A 23228-nucleotide genomic window follows, 5' to 3' on the forward strand; every position below is an offset into this window, starting at 1 on the left:
ACCGGGGAAGCAAAGCCCACATGTTTCTATAAGGAGACAAAATCAAAGCTGTGTTCTCAGTGTAAATGCAAAGCTGAGGTGTGAAAACTAATGAAAACTTTCTGAGAACACTGCTTGTAGCTTGGGAGAAGTGATTTTGTGAATTCCAGAGTGGTGATGCTACGAGTGTGCAATAACATTTGTGAAAATAAGGTACAAATGAAAAAGATAAGATTTGGTCTAAGATTTTTTCTTTCAAGTCGACCCTGACCCTAATTATACTGCAAAAGTAGTCATAAAATGACAAAAGAATTCAGTTTAGAAATGTCCATTCCAAGTCTTGATCTCAGAACCAAAGAAAATCTGCGGGCAGAGCTAAAAATGTTTCTGAGCAAGGCCATTTTCTGTGAGGCAACATTAATGTTTCAAACCAGTTCTTTGTTGCACAAATGGCAAGGTCACCTTCAAAATTATATTTTTTTTTATCTATAGATATTTCAAAATTAATATCATCTCTGACTACAGATCAAACAGAAAGTCGACTCTTTGAACAAGACAAAAGGTGTGTGAAACATTGACAGAATCATGAAAGCAATATGTTTATTTTACCCTCGAAACACTCCAAGGACAATTTTATAGGTATCTGGCCACTGTTCCCATTTAAACTTTAGACGTACCAGGACATGTCTTTTGGTCGCTTTCCAACCTCCAAAGTTAGTCCAACAAAGACATGGAGATTAAGGTTCGGTTAGCCAGTCATATTTTAAATCTTTAAGCATTTCACATCTGTGAGAGGCTTATTTATTTAGCAAAAATAAATACTCAGTTCAGATGAAACTGACAATGCTGAAGGTCTTCTGGAAACAGCCAAACATCCACTAACAGGAAGATACTGCTGGCTAACTTATGAGGTGTTGTTCTTTCACAGGAATTACGGTACTGTATCAATGCGACCTTATTTGGGGGTGATCAGCCCATGGCTGTGGTGAGGAGTTAAGGAAGTCCAGGTTGATTTAATATCAGCTTTTAGCTTGTCTGCATTGTTGGGTCTGGTGCCTCTCTTCTTCGTCTTTATAATACCAATTAGATGAGGCCCGTTTGCTTTCCAATCAGACAAAGTGATATCAGTCATTAAACCCATTTTTGGTACTTAGGATAAAGAAAATTAAATCTCTACTTTTATTGAACTTGCCAGCCTAAAGAAGCATGAAGTGCTCTTAAATTTAATTGTAGCTGTCTGAATGATATACTTGATAAAACACAGTGGATCAACACCAGCATGACACAACACCCAAAACCCTGAAGGATTGTGGAAACTACACTCTGAATCTTAATCCAGACTGTTCTACTTCTCCACCAGGGCTCTATTACCTTCATTTCCAAATTAGAAACTAGTTTTTTTTTTACATCTTGAATAAATATTTTCATGAATTTCTAATTTACTAAAATGTAGCTTTTATAAGACCACAAGTTGAATTAACAACTCTGCTAGTGTAAAAAGAGTTTTGGGAATTATCAGGGTTAATTATCAGCATGATCAATGCATGCTTATAAGTAAAGCAAAACTGAATGTTGAACGTAAATCTAAAAGATAGAAGTGATTTCTTTCTGGAGAAAATTAACATTTACCCTGAAATGTTAAGAATTTGACCTTAAAAGATAGGAACTAGCTGATTTGTTTAACAGTCATTCTGTTTCTTTCCTGTGAGAGAAGCTCAAGGAAATATGAAGTGTTTATTCACGAGCCTAAATTTATAACCATAGAGCTGGTAACGTGATGGATGAGTGGGAAGGAAGGGAAAAATCCATCGACTTCTGTTGTTAATAAACCATTAAAAACGTAATAAGTCTCGACATGGCGGAAAACGTTGCCGTCTGCATTAGCCCAAGAGCCAACTATGAGAGGACAGAAACAACTCCTGCTCTTGCATCTTTAAAAACTCATCCACATCAAATACGTGCTGAGAAAGTCTGCTCCAAGTAAGGCAAGTGAATTCCATGGCCTTTTGATAAGTGTTGGTGGTAAATTTGTCGACTTAAGACACCAAAACACCAAAATCCTGCTCTTTTTTGTGCATAAGAAGATGTTTAACATTTACAGGAACTAACATTTGATCAGTAGATGAAAGCAAAAGCTAAGAGTAGGCTTTAAATTAAAAAAAAAAAACAGTCATTTTTACAAGTTGGCATTATAAAACCCACTTTAATACAGATTTCACTTGTAAATGCACAGTTTTTGCAGTTAAGATACTAAAAACCATTTCGTGATGTCTAAATGGGATTTTTCTCTCATAAAGCTTTCAAAAAATTAGAAAACATAGACAATTATATAAACAAAGCAAAACTGGCATAAGATAAATAAGCTTACAAGTGAGAGCGATAGTATAGGCATTGAGTGATAATTGTGTAAAAATTGTGAAAATTATTCACAGTTGACATAATTTGTTCTGTTTCCAGAACATTTTGTCTCCTGAAAGGTGGAACCGAAGCACCACATGTTGATCGTCATCTGGTTTTTTAGATTTCAGGTGCTTCCGAGCATTGTTACCACGACAACCTCAGGCTCGAGGACGCCAGGCAGATGTTTCAATTCTTCTTTGGGTGCTATCAGAAACAGGAGAAAAACACAGAGATCAATAACCTGAGCATTCAGACACGGGGAGACAGACGTGAGGTTACAGCCGATGGCTCGCAGTGATCCAGGGAGCAGAAACAGGGAAGCCTAATCTACAATATCAGTCACCTTGTCTTGAGCAGAGGCGGGATGCCAGGCAATCTCTGATAACTGTGGATTAAAGCCAAAGTAGCAGAAGACAAACCAGAGAGAGGGTGACAAAATGTCTACCATTTAAAATTCACCAAATCCTAAGAGAGTTTTCCATGGTTACCCAACAGCCAGGTTCCTGATCCGAATACTTCGACTGGCATCACTTGACCTGGAGTCATATCCAATTAAAACTTTCACCCATCAGAGGGGCTTTTTTCCTGGGACCATATTTGTCTCCATTTAATTTCCATTTGCTACAGATGGCCAGCAGATGGAATGCAGCTACATTATCTGAGCGCAGAGAGGAGGAGCCACAGACAGTCGTGCAAGACATAACTAAAGGAGCTTGCAACAGAATCTCAACCAGACTCGGTCTAACTGAATTTAATCAAGCTGTGGGATTCTAGTGGTTTTATTGAACTGTGTATTTCAGCCTCCAATTCATTTTTTTCATTATATAAAACACAAAGGGACTCACATTCATGACCCTCACTCGATGGATAAAACAATCACAATGTCATCAAATGAGTTTGATAAAACATCCTGGCAGGGAAAGAAGAAAGGTAAGGGGTGCAATAAAACCCGACACCAGCGCCTACAGGATGGGATGCATGTGTGTGTGAGGGGCGGGGGGTATCTGGACAACGTCTGTGAAATCTGAGTGAAGCGGTGCGCAGCATGCACTCAGGTGAGAGAGAGGCTCAAACCAAGCAGTGAACCTCAAAGTGGATTCTGCAGTACTCATGATGAGCAGTCTGTTTGTCTGGCTCACAGATAAGAGAAGAAATATTTCACAGCAAATACATATGCAGCTAGTTAATTGAATGCATGGTTCGTTAACTGAAGATGTGTCTCTGCACAACGCATAGTATTTGTTCTCACTTTAACTCAGAGAACATAAAGAAGAATTAATCCAAGAGATTTTTATGATGAGAGCCATTCGTCTGTTTAGCTCTATGCGGTACTGCCTGCAGCAGAGTCGAGGAGTGATGGATCTGCCCTGGCGGCACAGAGAAAGGGTTTATCTGCTCAACTCTGGACTGTTATTACTCCTGGACTGACTCTCTGTAAATATTCCCAAAATATTCCTAACACTTCCTCTAGTCTGATTTGTCTTCATCTTGAGCCATCCTTCTCTTTACCACATGAGTATTAACATGCTGGTGGCTCCCCGTATGTTTTCCTAAGACTCACTTCTTGTACTGATAAAGATTCATACATGTTGATGTGTACCAAACAGAAAACCTCCCACATGTACTATTTCCTTACCAGTAATGTAGTCCAGGTTTTCCCACCAGCAATATTTCTTTTATACCTGTGTGTGGGAATTGCTAAAGGCTTGATTTGCTTTTGGATGAAAAGTTTAACCTGTCCAACATGTCTGCAGTTAAAAATGAGAAAGTAATCTGAAATCAAACAGTCTGTGCACATCAGCTTGCCCTTTGCCAATCCAAAAAGTCTTTATTATCAATCTCCTGAAAATGTCTCAATTTGAATTGGCCTGAAAAGTGAAGAGCTCATCAAAGCTGAGGTTTTGTATGGCCTCAGGTTAACTACAGATTTTGTAGAACAAAATCAGGAATGGGATTGGAAAAAAAAAAGTTTGAATGGATGGACCTTTTTTTTTCAGTTTTTGCGGCACTAGAGGCTCGTATTTTTGGGACAGTAGGCAGACAGGAAAGAGGACGAGGAGAGGGGGGAAGACATGCAGCAAAGGTTGTCGGGACCGGGAGCCGAGGACTGAGGCCTCCAAACGTGGGGTGCGCTAACCCCTTGCACCACCACAGCACGCCCCAAATGGATGGACCTTTAAGGTAATGGTCGTTGGGGGGAGAAAGGCTGGTTGGTGGGTCATTTAGAAAACGGGATTGTGGAAAAGAACCTTGGATAGATGGATGGATGGATAGAAAGACATTTAGAAAATGGATGGATAAAAAAGTTGGGAAGGATTGATTAATTCTTCAGAGAAAGGTGATTAGGGGGCAAAAATTGCGGCAACCAATATTGTAATACCTGCTCATAACGCAATAACTTTGATCATATGTAATAAAGTAAATAACCTAATAACAATATAAAATTTTTATCAATAATGCAATCTCATCAGATCCAGATTCTGTGAAAACGACATACTTGCAGCTGGTAGAATTAAAACACATAATTAGGTATGCAATTCTTGTGAATATTTTTTTTGGTTAATTTTTAAATCAAATTTTATGCAATCATCATTGTATGTGTGTTATTGTTTTGTTTATTCTGAAAAAATATGAAAAGCCTCTTTGGGATTTAAATCTGGTGGCCCTTCTGAGCTCTCTGGTGCCCCCTGTATGCTGTACTAAACCACACCCTCTGCACTAAATAAGACCAGAAAAAAAAATGTGGCAGCTAAAAAAACAGGATGGATATTGCACATTTATGCAATTAGTAAACTTTAGATTATACATGCCTCTGCTTAATCATTCCATTCACACTTGGGCATCCACTCCACAACCTTTATCAGATAGACTGCAAAAAATGCCTGTGATTGAGCCGATAGACAAACATTTTATTGTAGTTTTTACTTAATGTATCCCCTAAAAGTAAAAAAAAAAAAAAAAAAAAAATCATGTTTAAATTGTAGGTCTTGGTTGAATTGTTATTTACAATAAAGAGGGGGGCTTAAAGCTCATCTAATACAGAAATATCTCAGGCAAACTGCAGTCAACTGTACTTCAGGCTTACTTTCTCCTGCTGACAGTTTTCAAGCTGGAACCCAAGAGAAACAGTTTCTGCCTTAGTCATCCTGGGAAATCTGGCAAAAGTTCAGATTCTCACTCCTATATTTAAACCCTGTTTTGACTAACAAACTGAGGTTCTTCCTGCTGTTTTGGCTATTACTGATACTTACAGCAGCGTTCAGAGCCTGGTCAAGGTCTTCGATGATGTCAGCCGCGTCTTCCAGTCCCACTGAGAGACGGATCAGTGTGTCACTGATCCCAAGAACGGCCCTCTCCTTCTCTGGCACTGACGCATGGGTCATGATCGCCCTAAATCCAGACAGGAGACGGTGTAACTTCAACATGTGCTGAACACAGAAAAAACATTCTGATGTCCTGAAGGAAAGCAGAGCAGTCATTGCAAAAAAAAATAAAAAATAGGGGTTGATTCTCTTTTTGAGCTCTGCTGCCCTCTTGTGGAATTATTTCAAAATGCAGTTTATTTTGCAAAAAGAAACATAAAATTATTTAGAAAGCCCTATCAAGAGTACAGATAGTTGATACTTACGGATGTTCTGCTAAGCTTTCATAACCACCCAGGCTCTCTGCGACTGCAAACATCTGAAACCACACGACAGTCATGAAGGAAAGAGAAGAACAGCAGCAAATATTAAGCCACGTAAGGATTTCTGTTTTAGGTTTTACTGATCTTAATGTTGTTTAAAATCTATTTTTTTTTCCCATGTTCTTCCATGTTTTAAAGGTTCATTGATTTAGAATAAAGTGCTGGACTTCAATACAGCACATTACTGCAGCTGTTGTTTTTAGTAAAATGCTTTATAAATAAAGTAGTAGTAGAGATTAATGAAGAAATACACAACTATTTAACCAGAAGCAGAAATTCTGGTTAAATTTCTCGACAGTAGGTTTGTCGAAGTGTGTCATATGGACACAACATGCCTTTATTTCTATCCTTTGTTGTTTAAGCAAAATAATAATCAGATCAAGTCACAAGGATAATTTAGTAATGATACGATGCTGTCTATGGTTGTTTTTGTCTAAGCTGGGTCCATTCCCAGAAATTGCTACCTTGCAGACTGTGTAGTGATGTAAATTTTCTCAATACCAATCACAACAACAACAAAAAAAGACTTAAAACATATTATCTATAAATTACTTTAAGGTTGCTGAGGAAGGTGGTGGCGTGCTCGAGTTTCCCTTTGATATAGAAGGAGATCATCCCTGGACACCCGGTGCATTGTTTCTTCATCACCTCATGCTGTGGGTGGGAGGACAGGCCTGTGTGGAGAGGAAAAAAAACATAAAAAAAAAAGTCGCTAACACCACCTAATCTCCCTACACAAAGCAACAGGGCTCGTTTTTCAGGCTTTTTGTTCAGGATTGTGGCTTGAATAAAAACTAAAATAGTGCAAGGAAGTATGTGAAGTCTTGAGCTTTCAATACTTCTGCCTGAACAGCTCAAAAAAGTAGATAGACAACTCTGGTGGACAAATGAGAGAAATGTATTTTCTTAGACAAGGTTCAGCAAAAAATGGATACATGCCTGTGTGTCAAAACCTATTCATGTTATTTTTAAAATTATATGTCTGATGTTTGTCCACTTGAACCTGTTGACTTCAAGTTCTTTTCATTAAGAAAGTCTCAGAGCTACATTTCTTATATTTGACCTATCAATGCTGCTAATACTGCAATTCATTTTTTGATAATTTCCTAGAATAAAATATGTTTTCCTTATTAAAGACTACTCGTGTTTTGTTTTATTATGCTTAAGTGTTTCAGACCATCAAACCCTTTGTCAGACAAAAATAATGTGGGGAAAAAGGAAATACAGTTTTCTAAATGATTTTATAAAACCAACAACATTTCAGAAGAACAACATCCTATTTCATCAAAGCACTGTAGAAAGCACCACTGTTAGGAAACACAATATGTACACTGAAAAAAGAGAATGGAGTTCCAACTTAAAAACGATTGTGATAATTAGTCACAAATAATTGTATAAAGTTTATCAAACCTACTACATGTTTGTTTAGTTACCTTGACAATTAAATTAACACAATATATTTAAGTTGAATCACCTGGGTTTTTTTTTTTAGTGTAGTACCTCCATGTTTTTAGCAAACAGCAGGGATTGCCCCAGTGTATTTTAAGCCTGGCGGGCCATCGGACTTTACTTGTGCCCCCACCAGGCTAAACATTGCTTATTTTTAAAGTCTCTTTAAAATGTTTACATTTTTTAAGACTTTATAGTTGGTGTTCAGGTATTAATCTTCCAATCTTTCAGTAAGTGATATTTTCTAATTTCCTGTCAACTTTAAAAAATTTTAACTCAAAAACACAATGGGCCGCTGGATGAATGATTGCCCTAGCAACCAACCACCGGGCTTAGCAAGTTTTCTGGGAGAAACCTTGAACAGTAATGTGAGAACAGCTGAAAACAGGAAAAGTATAAATGTATGATTCATTCAGGGATAAAGGGATGAGCTTCTTGAAAAGGGAATTTTTTATCAAGTCTATTGTGAAATAAAACAGCAAAAGAAGAGAAAGGTCACAGACACTCAGTACGCTGGCGTGAACATCAGAGGAAACTGGAGCCGAGAATGCTGATTATTTCATTTCACATGGTTAAAGGTTAACACAGTTTATGTAAGAACATCAAATAATCCGCTTTTTATTATTATGAGCCAGACTTATACTGTTGAATTGCATCTTCCTGTACAAAAGCATTAAAGAAAACACATAAAAGTTTTATTATAGCAGATAAATTTGGAAAAAAAATCTTTTCAAATGAATTAACCTCACAAAAGACTCCACTTGGACACGCTTATAAAGAGCTTCACATTATAACTTTACATTGTGGTTTTGGTCCAGTGTAGAGTAAATTGGCTAACATTCAACAGCTAAAGAAGGCTGCGAAGCATGTCTCAACAAATATTAGGTGTGTCAAAGAATTCACCTGGGAAAATAACCCGCTCCACCCTGGAGTCTGCCTCCAGAAACCTGGCAGCAGCCATGGCGTTTTTAAAGTGCTGCTCCATGCGCAGGTGTAGCGTCTTCAGCCCTCGGTTACATAGGTAGCAGTCAAAGGGAGACGGCACGCCACCGATCGCTGGTTACAGGCAGAACATTAATCACAGAGGTTAGAAACAAATCTTCCCAAAAATTTTGATCAGGCAAACAGAACAAAGCCCTAACAATGGAAAGGTTTAGTTTGGTGAAGGACTTTGGCCTCAGACATTTGTGTTGGTTGTTTGCTGAATGGAAACAGAACAGGTTCAAGTAGCCACTTTACCAGATACTAAGTAGGCAGAGAACAACTTTGAAGAAAAAAAAAAATGAGCAGCTGACTTGCTTAGGTTAGCAAACCTGATCATTTTGATCATTGTAATGGGGTATACTATAAGCTATACTATACTATAACCCCCGGCTTATACTATAAGCCGGGGGTGCCCAAAGTTGGTCCTCAAGGGCCGGCATCCTGCATGTTTTAGTTCTCTCCCTGGTTTAACGCACCTGGATCAAATGATGGTTCATTAGAAAGACTAACAAGAACAGTGACATGGTGAAAAGGTTGTTACTACCACCAGGGACAGAACGAAAACGTGCAGGATGTCGAACGTGCTTATAGCAGACCAAGAATGATTTTAGCACAATTTTTCTTAAAGTACCATTTTGGTTACATTTATAACAAACACTAATTATCTCCTCACAGTTTTGCAAAAACCTCAGTCGCTCATTCAGATCATCGTTGTTTAAAGACACCAGGCCCATCACTACGTCACTGTGACCTGCCAAATAAACAGAAGCAACAGTCCATGTTAGAACCAAAAGTAAAACATCATCACTATGTGTTCCTGCAGAATTGATGTAGCTACATTGAGTTTAAATATTCATATTTTGCGGGGGTTTTTCAGGAACTTTTCCCAAAATATCTCAATATCTTCAATCAAAATATGAGCATGTCTTTGTATAGAAGGGCTCTCACTCCTTTTTTGGTTCACATGCGACCCAAATAAAAAGTATTGACATTTTAAAATAATATGTCTGTTATTTTTTTCATAATACTACTTAATTCTAAATAGTATTTTATTCTACTTAGAATAGGAGATTCTAAGTACGATATTTTATATGCAAGGTGTAGTCTCCCTCCCTATACAGTACATTCTAATAAAACAGTCACATCACTAGCTCCTCTCCTCTGTGTTTTTGCTCTTCCTTTGCCTTGTTTGTTTTTTGTCAGTTTGCCTAGATAAATTGTAGGAATAGCCCTGACTTCCTGGGAATATTTACCTACAGTAGTGTGTCATCTTTCTCACCACGAGATATATATATATATATATATATATATATATATATATATATATATATATATATATATATATATAGTGTTTCTTCACCCAGTGTATGCATACTCTCATTACGAAAACTGAGACTTGGAGTTATTTATTCTTTTTCTGCATTATGTTGTTTTCCCTCTGCAGGATTGCAATAATTAAAATCAATTCCATCTTTTCAGGCTGATTTTTGTTCCTTTTGGTCTGTTTTGACAAGCTGTTGACATTTATGGATTAACTACTCTTATAAAAACTCAAGGCTAAATGTGTTCTAAATGTTTCATTATTTTTTGACTTTAACAATTTTGACATTTTTAGAGTTTGATTGTCAGCTGGTCAAAAAATGTTGCATTTTTAAAATGTTTTCAAACAGAGTACCAATAAAAAGCCTGAACAGTATTTGTAACACTCTCTTTGTCAAAATTGAAATCATAATATTGCATTTTTGTCCAGAATTTTGGTCATTAACCTTATCCAATGTTTAACCCCACATCAGAAACGAACCTGTTTACAACAATTTGCAATAACATACCTTCAAGATTACATGAGGACTCTATTATAACCTACCATTCATGTATTTGGTGGCTGAGTACATACAGATATCAGCTCCTAAAGCCAAGGGGCGCTAAGGGTGCACAAAACAAACACACAAGTTAATCATTAAATGAGATTACACATGAGCAGGAATGTGATTGCAGGGAATCATTACTACCTGGAAATAAGAAGACATGAAGGTGTTGTCAACAACCACTACAATGTCTTTGCTGTGCTCGTGCACCAAGTCAGAGCAGGTCTTGATGTCCACCACCTTCATCAAGGGGTTGGTTGGCGTCTCGAGCCACACCAGCTACACCAGCAGAGACAAGAACAGGTATTAGTGAAGCACATAGTCAGGTGAAATAAATATGAGGTTTAAGTAAATGGTGATTACACAAAGTGCTGACTCACAATTATTTCTGCTCTGAGTTAACAGAAAAAATACCATTCCCCCCAAAACAGGACAAACAATTGTGACAAAAACAACAGGAACAACAAGTTCTTCCCTTCCCTTGACCTACTTTGGTGTTGGGCTTCAGAGCAGCTTTCAGCAACTCTGGCTTTGTACAGTCAGCAAAAGTTGTTTCCAGCCCAAATCCAGCTGCGACTCTTTGGAAGTATCGGTTGGTGCCTTTACAATAAACAAGTGAACCACCGAACCGTTCAGATTGTTCAAAAAAAATGTTTTAAAAAGAAAGAAAGCAAATCATTTGTATTAAGGCAGATGATTATAAGAGTAGATCAATATCCGAAAGTTGAATCTCACCTCCGTACACATCGTCCATGCAGACAATCCCATCTCCTTTCTTCAGCATGTGGGTAATGGTCGCAGTGGCTGCCAGTCCTGAGGCAAAAGCAAGGCCTGTAGAGGAGGAACCAAGATGGATATTGAAAACCAAAAAACATCTCATCTAGGGGGAGAATTAAAATAGGACTATCTCAGGATTTTAAGTAGTCAGTTATCATATTATATCATTATAGTAAACTAAAGTACTTAAAGTTAAGTCTGAAAATTGCTAGCATTAGCAGTCAATCCATTTTTACAGTTTCAAATCCCTTTAATAAAATGTCAGAGAAATTACCAGAGCTTTCTTCAGCTGCTGGGGGAAAAGAAAAGTATAGTGTTACCCTTCCCACAGCTGTTGCTGGACACTGCCGGTCAGGCAGCTAAAAGAAGGCTACGACAGTTTCTTGCATAAAAGAAATACGAATTCTGTTGTTTGGAAATATTTCTACATAGTATTAACCAATTAAAATCACATATGGTTGACCTTTTTTGTGTAAATACCCTGACACCAAGGCAGATTTACTGAAGGTTACTATACTCAAAGAATTAACCTTAATACCATAATTATGCTTTTAAAAATCACAAAATTCTTCCATCATGATGCTCTTACAGTTTAAGGTTCGATCAATGAGACACCAGAAAATGTAGCAGAGTGAGCAACAGCATTGCAGTAAAGCAGATTTGATGGCTGCTTATACCAACAACTATATATTAAGTAATTTTAAAGCAACCAACAAAAACACAAAAAGTTCACAGAGTTAAACCTTTCCCCCTCGCAATGGTCCAGGTCTGACCAATCAGTGGAGAATAAACATCAACTTCAAAAAGGGATTCATCAACTTCAAATAAAACTTTTATTTTTACGTTTAGAAATTCACATCTGTTTCACATCAAGTTCTCCATGAAAACTGCCACTTAATATACAGAATAATGTGCTTTTGCTTATTTGAAATGATAGAAAACAGCTGGTTGATATCCAATTTTATTAGATTTTTATCTCCACCTTAAGCTATGAAGTTGGCAAAGTTGCGAAATATGCAAGTCGACATAATCAAAAGCAAACTGTATCCTCCTAATCTTTAACTGTGCACGAATAAAGATAAGAATGAGGTAGATCATTTTCTTAGGCCTACACGAAAGACTAATTCAGTTGTTTGGAAATAGCTTAGGATGTGAAAATCCCCAACAGTTATGGTGTTTTAAGACATCAGATAAAACTATAAGCTTTCCATATGGTCAGAATGTTCTGAATCTGTTCTGTGATTGTGCTGCTTACAGTGTTTTGCTCCGTCCAGCGCTGCCACAGCCTTTTCCAGACAGTTTCTGGTAGGGTTTCCACTCCGACTGTACTCAAAGCCCTGGGAGGAAAAGAAGAAGTTCACTCGGAATTTTAGTGAACATGATTACCTAAAGCTTACACTTCCAGCCCACAGGCTTGTATTGCATCCAGTGTTTCTGCAGACGCTGGGAAAAATATATAGTTAATGGAAGAAACTACAACAGAAGTTATGCAGCTGTATCTGAATATTTCAAACCTATTTAGGAGAATGGAAAATCAATCAGCAGATGACGGTTCTGTTTACAAAGTTTTATTTGTACTCTCTACTATCTTTGAACTTTTTATTTAATTTATTAAATGAGTGGTGTGACTTTCATGCAATGAAAAGCTAAAACTTAAATATTACATTGTAGGTTCACGTTTCCTGGACAAAAATGTAAAGAGGCAACCTTTTCTAGTGTTTTATATTTTCTGCAGTTTTTATTTTGATGTCATGTAAGTAACACAAGGTTTGTGCAGTTCGCTGTGAGTGAGAAATACACCTCATCGACTTTATCTACAGCATACTGTATGAACTGCTCCCCTACATCTATAAGGCTTTATTTGGTTTGCACAAATCATTTACCATTTCAAAGAACATAGATTATCTTAGGAATTGAATAAAGATTCAGGATACTTGTAGCTAATTTTGATTAACAGAAATAAAAGATTACATGCACATTAGTGAGGTAATATTTTGTAAGAGAGCTAAAAAAAAACATACAAAAGTAAATAAAAAAAAGAAAAAAAGGTGAACATTTAGTTGGACTTGCATACTAAACAAGAAGATGTTTTTATCTGAACATGACTAAGAGTTAACTATAAATTTATTCATCTCTGCTTACAACATCTTATCTTACATTCAGTTTTCTTTAATGCATCACCAAAATGCCTTACTTGCAACATGAAAAGCAAGTTTATAAATAACCAGCTATAAATCATTCACAGTAAATAGTTAGCTTGTAAATGTATGAATCTTTGCTGGAAAATGGAAGCTTAGTAATGAGAATACTTGAGTACTTTTCCATTTTAGCCTTCATTAACAGAATTTACATTTTTGGGCATTTTGTTTTAACAATACATAACAAGTAGTAAGAAAGGATTGGAACAAGTTAAATCATTAAGTTGTTGCACAGGTAGTGCATAAAGACTGTCTTTTCAATTAACTCTTAATCTGTAGGAGCATTTCAGTAATTTAGAATATTAGCAAAAATCTATAAAGAGGCTTGTGCTGATCGAGCTGTTGGAAACTTCAGTAGAAGGAAACCTGCGGTAGAAAAAGTTGCATATTCCAGAGTTTGGTGGAGGTCTATGCTTCTTTCTTTACGCAAAGTTTTAAGGCATTGATTTTTAAATAGGGTTCAAGCCATTTCAAAAGCTTCATCCCTTTGAAATGGTTGAAGCCATTTCAAAAGTTTAATCTTAGTCTGCATTATTTATTCCAATAGCAATTTTGATGTGTATCTGGGATCATCATTCAATTGTAACACCCAATTGTATCCAAGCTTTACCCATTTGATTTGAGGTGGGCTTGAAGAATTTGTAGCCAGTCTTCCTCTATTATTCCATCACTTTGATGCACAAGCATCACTGGTAACAAAACAGACCATCAGAATAAAGCTGCCATTACAATGTTTTTTGTATGATTGTATTTGGCTTCTTTGTGGAGGTAGCCAAATAACCTTATAAACAGGAGATGGTTTTGAAGCAGGCGGTTCTTTCTGGCTCGATATCTTAGCTTCTTGTTGATCGTAAACTCGTCTGGGATCAGAATTTTGGCTTTGCAATAGATGTAAGCCACATCACAAAATGTACTAAAACTGAGCGCTTAAAACATTACATTGTGTAAGAAATCTGAATAATATAATACTTCCGCTTTCTAAATTTAACCACTGTGAAATATATAAAATGTTGAATTACATTCATTTTTTAGATGCATCTACCTTTCTCTAGTTCTTTAAAAGCACATTATAAGACAATAAATCAATGACCAATAAAATGAGACTCCGTGTAAAACTCATACTGTACTATTACTGAAGTCTTACACAAACAGATAGATCTATTTTTTTATAGGTATTTTCTATACCTATAATAAAAGATATAGGCCCGCCCCTTCTTTTCCTCCCCCCCGCCTTAAACAACCGAGTCTTATCCGGCTACTTACAGCGTGGTTCCCCGGTGAGCGCTGTTTGAAGGTGGTAGAGAGGGAAATCGGCGGTACTACAGCCATCGATGACCACTGCTCCGGCTCCTGGCCGATGTGTATGGCATCTGTGGCGAAAGATTTAAAACCCGTGCGGAAGCCAGCGAATAAATCGCCAGCCTCCTGTTTATTTGACTGGGCCATAACCGTGAGCTTATCTGATTCACCCGGACACACTGCAGTTAGGATGAGTGCGCATTACCCTTTAACGGTAAAAGGGAAATACTATTATGGGGCTGTTCTACAAGCTCGTCTTTTCCAGCCAATCAGCGCTCATCGTGATGCAGAGCAAGGTGCTTGATTGGCTGTAGCACCGGGGGCGTCCGGCGTCTGTTACGACACCACGTTGTTTGCGTTCCTGGCCGTCCTCCTGCTGTGATGCAATGAATCTTGTTGTTGAATGAGGTTAAGAGTTTAGTTGTCTCTTGTGAATAACGAGTTAATTTGAGGTCAGTTCTGTGATTTTACAAGTATGTCATCTCCAGAAAATATTTCAGACCGTAAAAAGGCAAGTAAAGTCACGCCACGCCAACAAATCCAAGACGATTGTAAAACTTTACTCATGTTTGACCATAAATTACCATATTTTGACTACTTGTAAGCCACTACCACAGCATCTATTGGGGTTGCTGAAAAGATACGCAGAATTTGGTGGATTGTTCCTTTTTGAGCTAGTGAAAGAGACAGTAACTCGAACTGCACTTCCCTGTTTGAACCACAGGGGATAGACGTGCACCGTATTGACTTTTAATGACAACAGAAGTTAGATTAGATTAGCTGGATTTGTTTCGAAACCTAGCAAGACTGATATTTAAGTGCAGTGTCCTGCGAAAGTGTTCGTACTACGTAAATTTATATTTCCACTTTTTTATGTTATGAGCCCTGGCACCAATTTATTTTGTTGCGTCTTAATATAATAGACCAACAAAACATACTGAACCATAATAAAGTGACAAAATGTTTCTAAAACAAATTATCTAGCAGTTGCGTTTAACTATCTTTTTGCAAAAATATATTGTTGAAATTTTACAAATTAAAGTTTTGTTACTTTTCAGCTTATTTACATCTGAATTCTGAACAAGTTAATTATTTTCTTTCTGTAATTTTGAGGTGTGGACTATTTGTTAGATAAAATAAATGAATGTTTTACTTTAAGAACTGGTCATTGTTACTGCTTTAAAAAAAATTGGGATTTTTTTTCTCTAAACCACGACCAAAAATAGATGGCACCTATATCTAACTGATTTTACTAGGCAAATGGGTGCAAATATGCATCTTGGTGGATAATTTCTGCATGTAGGCAATTATTTCTCAACTTGCTTGAACCTAACGGATGCAGTGAATTGCATTTCCATTTGGTTGGAGAAAAGACGTTAGTCTGTTTAAGAATGGTCAGATTATCAGCATGGATCGTCTACATCTAAGGAGATGGCAGAATGGGTTAAGAACTGTCTAATGTTTTGTTAGAAACTGGAGAAAAAATGGGGAACCACTGCCTTCAAAGAACAAATGTAGTCAGATTACCACATTTGGGGAGATGAAATTGGAGAAAGAAAAACACTGTAACAAAATGCAGTATGAACTGGATTTTGAAAATGCAGCTTCTTGCTGTGAAAAGAAATGTGTCTGGAAAGAATATGTGATCTAATTGGACCACTGGATCATATCCATAACACTACCTCAATTTTTAAATTTACAGGTGCATTGTGGGATGTTAATTGGTAGGCAGCAAATGTTTGAATTCATAGCTATGTTTAATAGTGAAAGTAAGAGCAAATGCACACACACATTGTAAAGGGACTGTAAAGGGATTGGGACTGAACAATAAGTAAGAAAACAACAAATCAGAGAGGCTAACTGGAGAAAAAGGCTTCAGTTTGCAGGGGAGCATAAAGATTGAACTCTGGGGCAATAGAAGACAACCATATGGTCTGATGAGTTTAGATTTACCCTTTTCCAGAGTAATGGTGCATCGGGGTAAGAAAAAAGGCGGATGAAGTGATGCACGCATCATACCTAGCGTCTACTTCAGAATCCTGTGGATGCAGTACTATGATCTGAGATTGCTGCAGTTAGTCAGGTCTAGGCTCAGCAACATCAAGATCCCAAAGAATGAGATCAGCTGACTGTCTGAATACACTGAATGACCAGTTTATTCCATCAATGGATTTAAATTCCTTGTTGGTGTGGGCATATTCCTGTACGATAATGCGGGGATTCATTGTCCTCAAATTGAAAGGGGTTGAGGGAGATACTATTTTCATTCACACAATGAAATATTAGAGACCTTTTTTGGTGAGGGCTTTTTTATTTTGGCCAAGCAGTGAACAAGACAATGTGTTTTATGTGAAATAACTTACTAGCCTCTATTGTTTGTCTAAAAATGTAATAAAATTAAAATTATTACACATAGTCATAAACCAACATAAACTAGCCTCAGTATAATTTTTCCTGGTGTAAGTTTCAAGTCTTGTGTGTTTGATACCACAACCTGTTTCTTAGTCGCCACCTCCTAATGTGAACAGATGACCTAGAGCATTTTCAAAAACCTACATCCATTTGAAGTCAAGAATAGTTAAGGTTCGAGTTAAGTTCAAAGTCTTTTGGGATTCACCTAGTCAAGCCTTAAGTCACCAAATTTGTAACTTAAGTCTGACTGGAGTCCATGTCATGCAATTATATTCAAAATAATTTTTTGTCTCAATTATTATCAATATTTTTTGTTTGTTTTGATTGGATTTCATTGGTCATAAAATTTCAGTTCCGATTAAAAGCAAATGGGTTGAACAAGTTTTTTTTCTTTTCCAAAATACCATAGCATACACTGGAAATATCGTACTATTTTATTTGTTTGTTTTATTTTGGTATTTTTATTTGCTAAGAGCCATAAACAACGAGGCAGTGAGGAATTAATCAGCTACAATAAAGGGGAAAAACTTCTTAATGAATTTGTGGAGTTTAAGGTGGTTGTTAATGGAAAAAATAGAAAAGAAAGTGCAGTTAATAGTTAAAAAACTCCTTCTCATTATCTGTGAAGAGAATATGCTAATCTAGATTACCGGTAGTCATATCTCCTTCATAAACAAAGCAAAGATGTTCCTGATGTTAAAAATTTTGCTTTTTTGTCATTATCATGACAATATAAATTATACAAAAATGGAACAACGCGATGATTTGTTTCAGAAGTAAAACACAGTATAAAATACAGCATTTCTTTTTAAATCCAAGTTACAGTAACAGTAACCTGAGATAATGACCGTTAGTAACCTTTTCTGAAGTCTCGCGATAGTTGTAAGCAGAATCTTTCGTACTAGTGAGACGCTTCTGTGTTGAGCAGCAACGACAGTATAGGACGGCGGGAGGAGAGGGAGCAGTTTGTTTTGACAATAAACCGGTAAACAAAAGCTACCACTAGTTCTTTCTTCAGAAAAGTGGCGTTTTTGTGTCTTTGGTGGACAGGTATTCGTTGAATTAAATGTTGTACGATTTCCAGCGTTTGCGTAAGGAGCTCCAGCCGGCGAATCGCATCACTTCGCCCGGAGGGTCATCGTCAGCGGCGACACCCTCTGCTCCGTCAGCCTGAACCGTTTAGAAAATGACCGGAGAGAAGCTCCGCTCCCTGCGTAAGGACCAGAGGCCGAGCAAGGACGAAGATCTACTGGAACCGGACGAGGAAGCTGCCACCGGGACGTTCGCTGTCCCCAAAGCGAATAACAAGAGCAGGGCGAGTAAAATATTCAGCAACCACAAGTTAATCAAGTCACCGTCCACACAGTCGCAGAATAATGGTAACACCAATAACACTCTGGCAGCATCGGATGTTATTGATGACAACAACAAAAATCCGATCATCAAACCGGGGCTGGACTTTCCGGTGCACGAATGTGTCTTTAAAGGAGATGTCCGACGGCTGTCTTCGCTCATTCGGACACAAAATATTGCCCAGAAGGACGTCCATGGTGAGCATACTTACTGCTTAAATTGTTAGAGTCATGAAAACACCCGAAGCAAACATTTTCTGGGTTTATTTTTGCTAATGTGCCATCAGTTTTCATCAGCAGTAAAAGTAGGCGAGGCTTCTATCACGCAAGGCCTGAGTAACTCCTGACAGATCACTACTTTAATCCAGTTCTCTGGCATAACCTAAAAACGTCAGGCAGAGATTGGACTCAGGCGACTTTATTTTTTCAATGTTAGACAAACTCTGAAAAATCTGCTGGATTCCCCAATATATGCATCACAACTAACAATTGCACCCACAATATGTGCATGATGCACTCTAGTTTGAAGAGCATACATCATCATTATTACAACATTCTTTTTTAAAGCAATTTCTGTTCCTGAAATCACAGCTGAGAGTTGCTAAAGAATGAAAAAAGACACATCTGGACTGGAATTAAAGAAACAAAAATTCAGGCAACATTCCTGTAGAAACCATAATTTCTTCTCTCTTTCTGAATTCAATGTTCATAATATACATGGATGTCGGCGCTCTCATCTTGCTTAATAACAGTTTCACAAGAATGGCCTAAAGTGTAAAAGTATATGAGCGGTTATTGGAAGCAGCAGGAATTCTCAACATCAGTACATGTTTTGTTCAACTGAGGGTTTAACTGGATTGGATTAACATAGCTGTTAAAACGTCAACATTGTTGGAAACTCCAGGTAAGCACAGTTTTCCCTGAATAGGTTCTTCATGTGGTGGTCGGAAGAAAAGTTAAAATCAGTCAGCAGCTGTAGTCCAACATCCACACACAGAGAAAGATAAATTGGAGCTGTAGGTCATTATCATAGTCAACCATGCAGGGAGGGATTCATTTACTAGCACGATCCACAGACTGATCAGCAGATATTTTGTTCTAGTTGAGACACCATTAGAAAATAAAACAGCAGTCAAATGGAGCATTTTCTCAACTAAGAAACTTTATGCTCACAAACATGCTCACCAATCTATTTTATCATTGACTCTCTACCCCATCTGTTGTAGCCTTTCCAGTAATCTATTAGTATTTTTTATGTATTTTTTTATTTATTATTAAGAAAACTATGAGTTCTCCATTAGATGTTTCAGCAGTAGTTTGTTTTCACAGCTGTGTTAATTTGTAGTCTTTTTAATCATGTTGCAGTTTGATTTAATTTAGTCTTTGCAAAGCATTTGTAATTTTTATCTGATCATTATAAATAGAAATAGTTTCTACCTCATCATCCATGTGTAATAAAATAAAAATTTTTTGGTAGGAGTTACTTCAAATGCTCAGAAAAAATGTGTTTTAAAATTATGCATGCTTTGAAAACAATGGTAAGCCTTGTTATAATTTTTTTCTTATAATTTCAAGATTTTTTTTTTTACCTCTAACACGTGGTTCTACTGCTTTACTAAAATTTTGAAGTTAGGGAAATATGTTTAAAATATTTCTTATAATCTTGTAATTCCTTTACTTCTATAGGGTTCAAAGCTAGCACTTCTGTCAAAGATCCTTTAGTACATTATTTCTTTGTTATATGTAGTGTTTTTGGAAAAATATGGAAATCATGGAAATTGTTTTAAGTAAATCAGGTCTGAAGAAAACTGCATATCATTCCCCTAAAAGCTGGATCAGTCCATCTTTCACATAAACTAGTCCCTTCTTGTTGTCACGAAATAAGTTGTGTAAGAGGCTTTCCATTGCAGACAGTAGCATATCGGATCACCCTTGAGCAGTGAAATTAACAATTTATCAGCAATACCCGTAGAACCTTGATTTTAATTCAGCCTATATCTAAGTTTATAGATGATACATATATTAAGGTGCGTCTTACAAAACTTTGGGAACCACAGCTTGTTGCAGTTATTGTTTGGGGCAAGGTCTGCTCAGATAACGGAATAGTTTCCACATAAAACCCCTTCTACCCCAAACTGGACTGACAGCAGGACAAGATTGTCTTGTTCTGGCTCACATACCAACACAGAATTTGACCTCTAATTGTACCAAAAGTCAACATAGGAATGTGCTGTCACATTGCCTAATTCAACAGGGTGTCAGACAGAAAGGTGTTGTTGTGGAACCTGAGCTTGTACTTGTCAAAAACCTTTCCTCTGTGTCGTAGGTCGGACTGGTTTGGCTACTTTTCGAATGCTTATCTCCACAGTAGTTCAGCTTCTGACAGATGAAAGAAAAAAAAAAAACCCGTTATGTAATGCCAAATTTAAATACAAGAATCACACACAAAAAAAACCATTTATTTACTTACACAAAGAGCACTTACTGAGAAGACGGTTAGAAAATTCTTCTTGAAGTTTAAATCGCTGTCTGTTGTGACAGTGTCCAACTGTCTCTTTGCCAATTCTCTACCATTTCATATCTAATCATTGGCATTTTGTTTCCTACCTCCATTTTATACCTGAAAAAGAACTCTTTTATAATCTACTAATTTACTTGTTGGAAATATTTTTATGAACCATTGAATTAAAGCTCAAATTGTAGGTATAGGTATAATTTAGTTTTATTGTAAATGGTCCTCTAAAGTAGAAAATAGAAAATTATTTTAAAATATTTGTGGTAAAAGTGGGAATGGAACAGACAGATTTACTGGGGGTAGTATTTCTGTTTCAGCTAGCTGAGCAGCAGTGGGAAGCAATGTGTGGGGGAGGGGCATCACAGTGCTACTCTGCACTTTCATTGGCATCTCAATCAAAGAAGTTCAACCATATGAATAGTATGAAAATAACTTTTAGAACCTCAGTAGCTTGATATTGATAAGTAGCCAGTGCATGATGTTGCTTGTAGAGATTCTTTACACTAATAGTTAAATTCATCATATCCACTTTAAAATTTTCTAGAATGGATCCTTTTAAAAAGGTGTAATTGATTTGGAAGTGCATCCTATCTTAATGTGACTGACCTTAAAATATCTAAAAACCCTCAGCAAGATCACACCCATGTGCTATAAGAAACAATTTTATGACTGTCAGTAAAATGGGAGATAAGAATCTAGTGGGCGTATAACACCTCTTCCTACGTAAAATACTCACACCTCTAATCATTTACCACAGCATCATGTCAGAGTTGTAGCTTGTATTTTACACCATATCAGGGCTTACATCTTTTGAAGGCACTCCTTACAGTGAATGCCTGTTCTCATCATGTCTTTTGCGGTAGAATCCTTTAAAGAGCTGACTGGGCAGTTTGGCTTCCTCTGAGGCACATTTTATATCTTGGGAAGAAACATGCTTTTTTTTCCACACACCTGTAAAAAGTTATTTTTTGGGATCATATATATAATTTTGCTCTTGCCATGAAGTGATTATATTTAGCTCACTAGCCATGTCACCACCAGATAAATTGAGATTAGTTTGTGGTCCAGTTGGTTGTTAGCTGCTGAAAAAGGCTGTCACAGTGAGAGAACTCATAATAGGCATTTATCATTACCATATAATTTTGAACTCTGTGTGTTTTGCTTCCCAGTGCAAATGTACAAATTATCCAAACTGTGACAGCTCTACAGATAAAGGTCTTGTCTTTGCTTTTTCCTGTTTCTATTAGTGACTATAGAAATTAATTTTTTCTGTCCTCTACAGGAAACACACCATTACACCTCGCTGTCATGATGGGACACAAAGGTGAGCAGTGTTCGAAGCTGTTCCTGCCATGTGGTGTATTTCTGTTTCTGACTGGCTGTCTGCTTCTGTTTTGTGAATGAAGATGTCTGTAAGCACATATGACATCTGTTTGTGTTTTTCTTTGTTTCTGTTGTGTGCTTCAGTTTATTTTTCTGCCTCTGTGTCTCAGCACCACCAGACATTTGTGACAGATCACCACACAAATCCCAGCAGGCAAGATGCTTATGCATGAGTGAAAGGATGTTGATGGTGTTTTATTTTTTTGTCTGGTTAAGAATCAGAGCTTAACTCTTTTATCATTAGGATTTTCTATCATGAGTTTATTGAAGATAATAAATCTGATACTGGAAATATTCACCTCATTAATTTAACTCATGATGTGTGGAATAGGCTTTTGACTATCAGACCACCATACTTACCTGTAAATAAATACTTATTGAGTGAATATTAAATATATAAAACCATGATGGAAAATTCCATTTTAAATGGTATAATATAATAGGGATGCACAATGTCAGGAAAAGATGTAATTGCGATTTTTGAAAAATACAAAAATTATGATTAGCAGGCATTTGATCTTTACCACTAAAAAATAGATCAGGTTTTAGCATTAAGGAAAGTTAGAGTCTATCCCACAGGTCACATCAAAATGCAGAGCTTGAATTATACCATAATAATGGTATAATTATTATGGTATAATATTGTACCATGTTTTGTGTCCAAGCAGTCCTTTTACATCATGATGACAATTATGATATTGTGTAACTCTATAGTATAATCACAAAGACAAGATTAAGCGTCATACTTTAGATGATATTCTACTGTTATCCTGATAGCTATAAACCTGGGAAATGATGATTTATGCTTCAACATTGAATAATTATTCTTTGATAACATTTGCCATATCTTACAAGCATACATAAGCCAACCTGTTATGATTTATTGGTATAGGCTGGAATAAAAAGGGAAAGGTATTTCTAAAACAATGT

At 36.8% G+C, this 23228-nt stretch overlaps 2 protein-coding genes across 4 annotated transcripts in view; one reads left to right on the forward strand and one right to left on the reverse strand.

The window, feature by feature from the left end:
• Positions 1–2162: 2162 nt before the first annotated feature.
• On the reverse strand, positions 2163–14866 carry cth (cystathionase (cystathionine gamma-lyase)). Its single transcript, XM_044129588.1, has 12 exons — positions 14601–14866; positions 12395–12476; positions 11098–11193; positions 10853–10962; positions 10507–10641; positions 10362–10419; positions 9171–9248; positions 8417–8569; positions 6617–6738; positions 6008–6060; positions 5631–5769; positions 2163–2583 (listed from the first exon to the last, which is right to left on the reverse strand). The coding sequence occupies exons 1-12, from the start codon at positions 14781–14783 to the stop codon at positions 2566–2568; spliced, it is 1227 nt and encodes a 408-aa protein (XP_043985523.1). The 5' UTR covers positions 14784–14866; the 3' UTR covers positions 2163–2565.
• Positions 14867–17952: 3086 nt separating this feature from the next.
• LOC122838707 (ankyrin repeat domain-containing protein 13C-like) overlaps positions 17953–23228 on the forward strand; it is a 30943-nt gene continuing 25667 nt past the window's right edge. Inside the window, exons 1-3 of one of the 3 annotated variants that reach the window (XM_044129590.1) lie at positions 17953–18033; positions 18133–18598; positions 22198–22239. In XM_044129590.1, the coding sequence (XP_043985525.1) occupies positions 18235–18598; positions 22198–22239 (406 nt within the window). In that variant the 5' untranslated portion in view covers positions 17953–18033; positions 18133–18234. Of the gene's footprint in view, positions 18599–22197; positions 22240–23228 lie in introns of all 3 variants that reach the window. The other 2 variants (XM_044129589.1, XM_044129591.1) reach the window with 2 other exon arrangements.

This window comes from Gambusia affinis, linkage group LG10 (assembly GCF_019740435.1).
Source record: "Gambusia affinis linkage group LG10, SWU_Gaff_1.0, whole genome shotgun sequence".
Lineage (NCBI taxonomy): Eukaryota > Metazoa > Chordata > Actinopteri > Cyprinodontiformes > Poeciliidae > Gambusia > Gambusia affinis.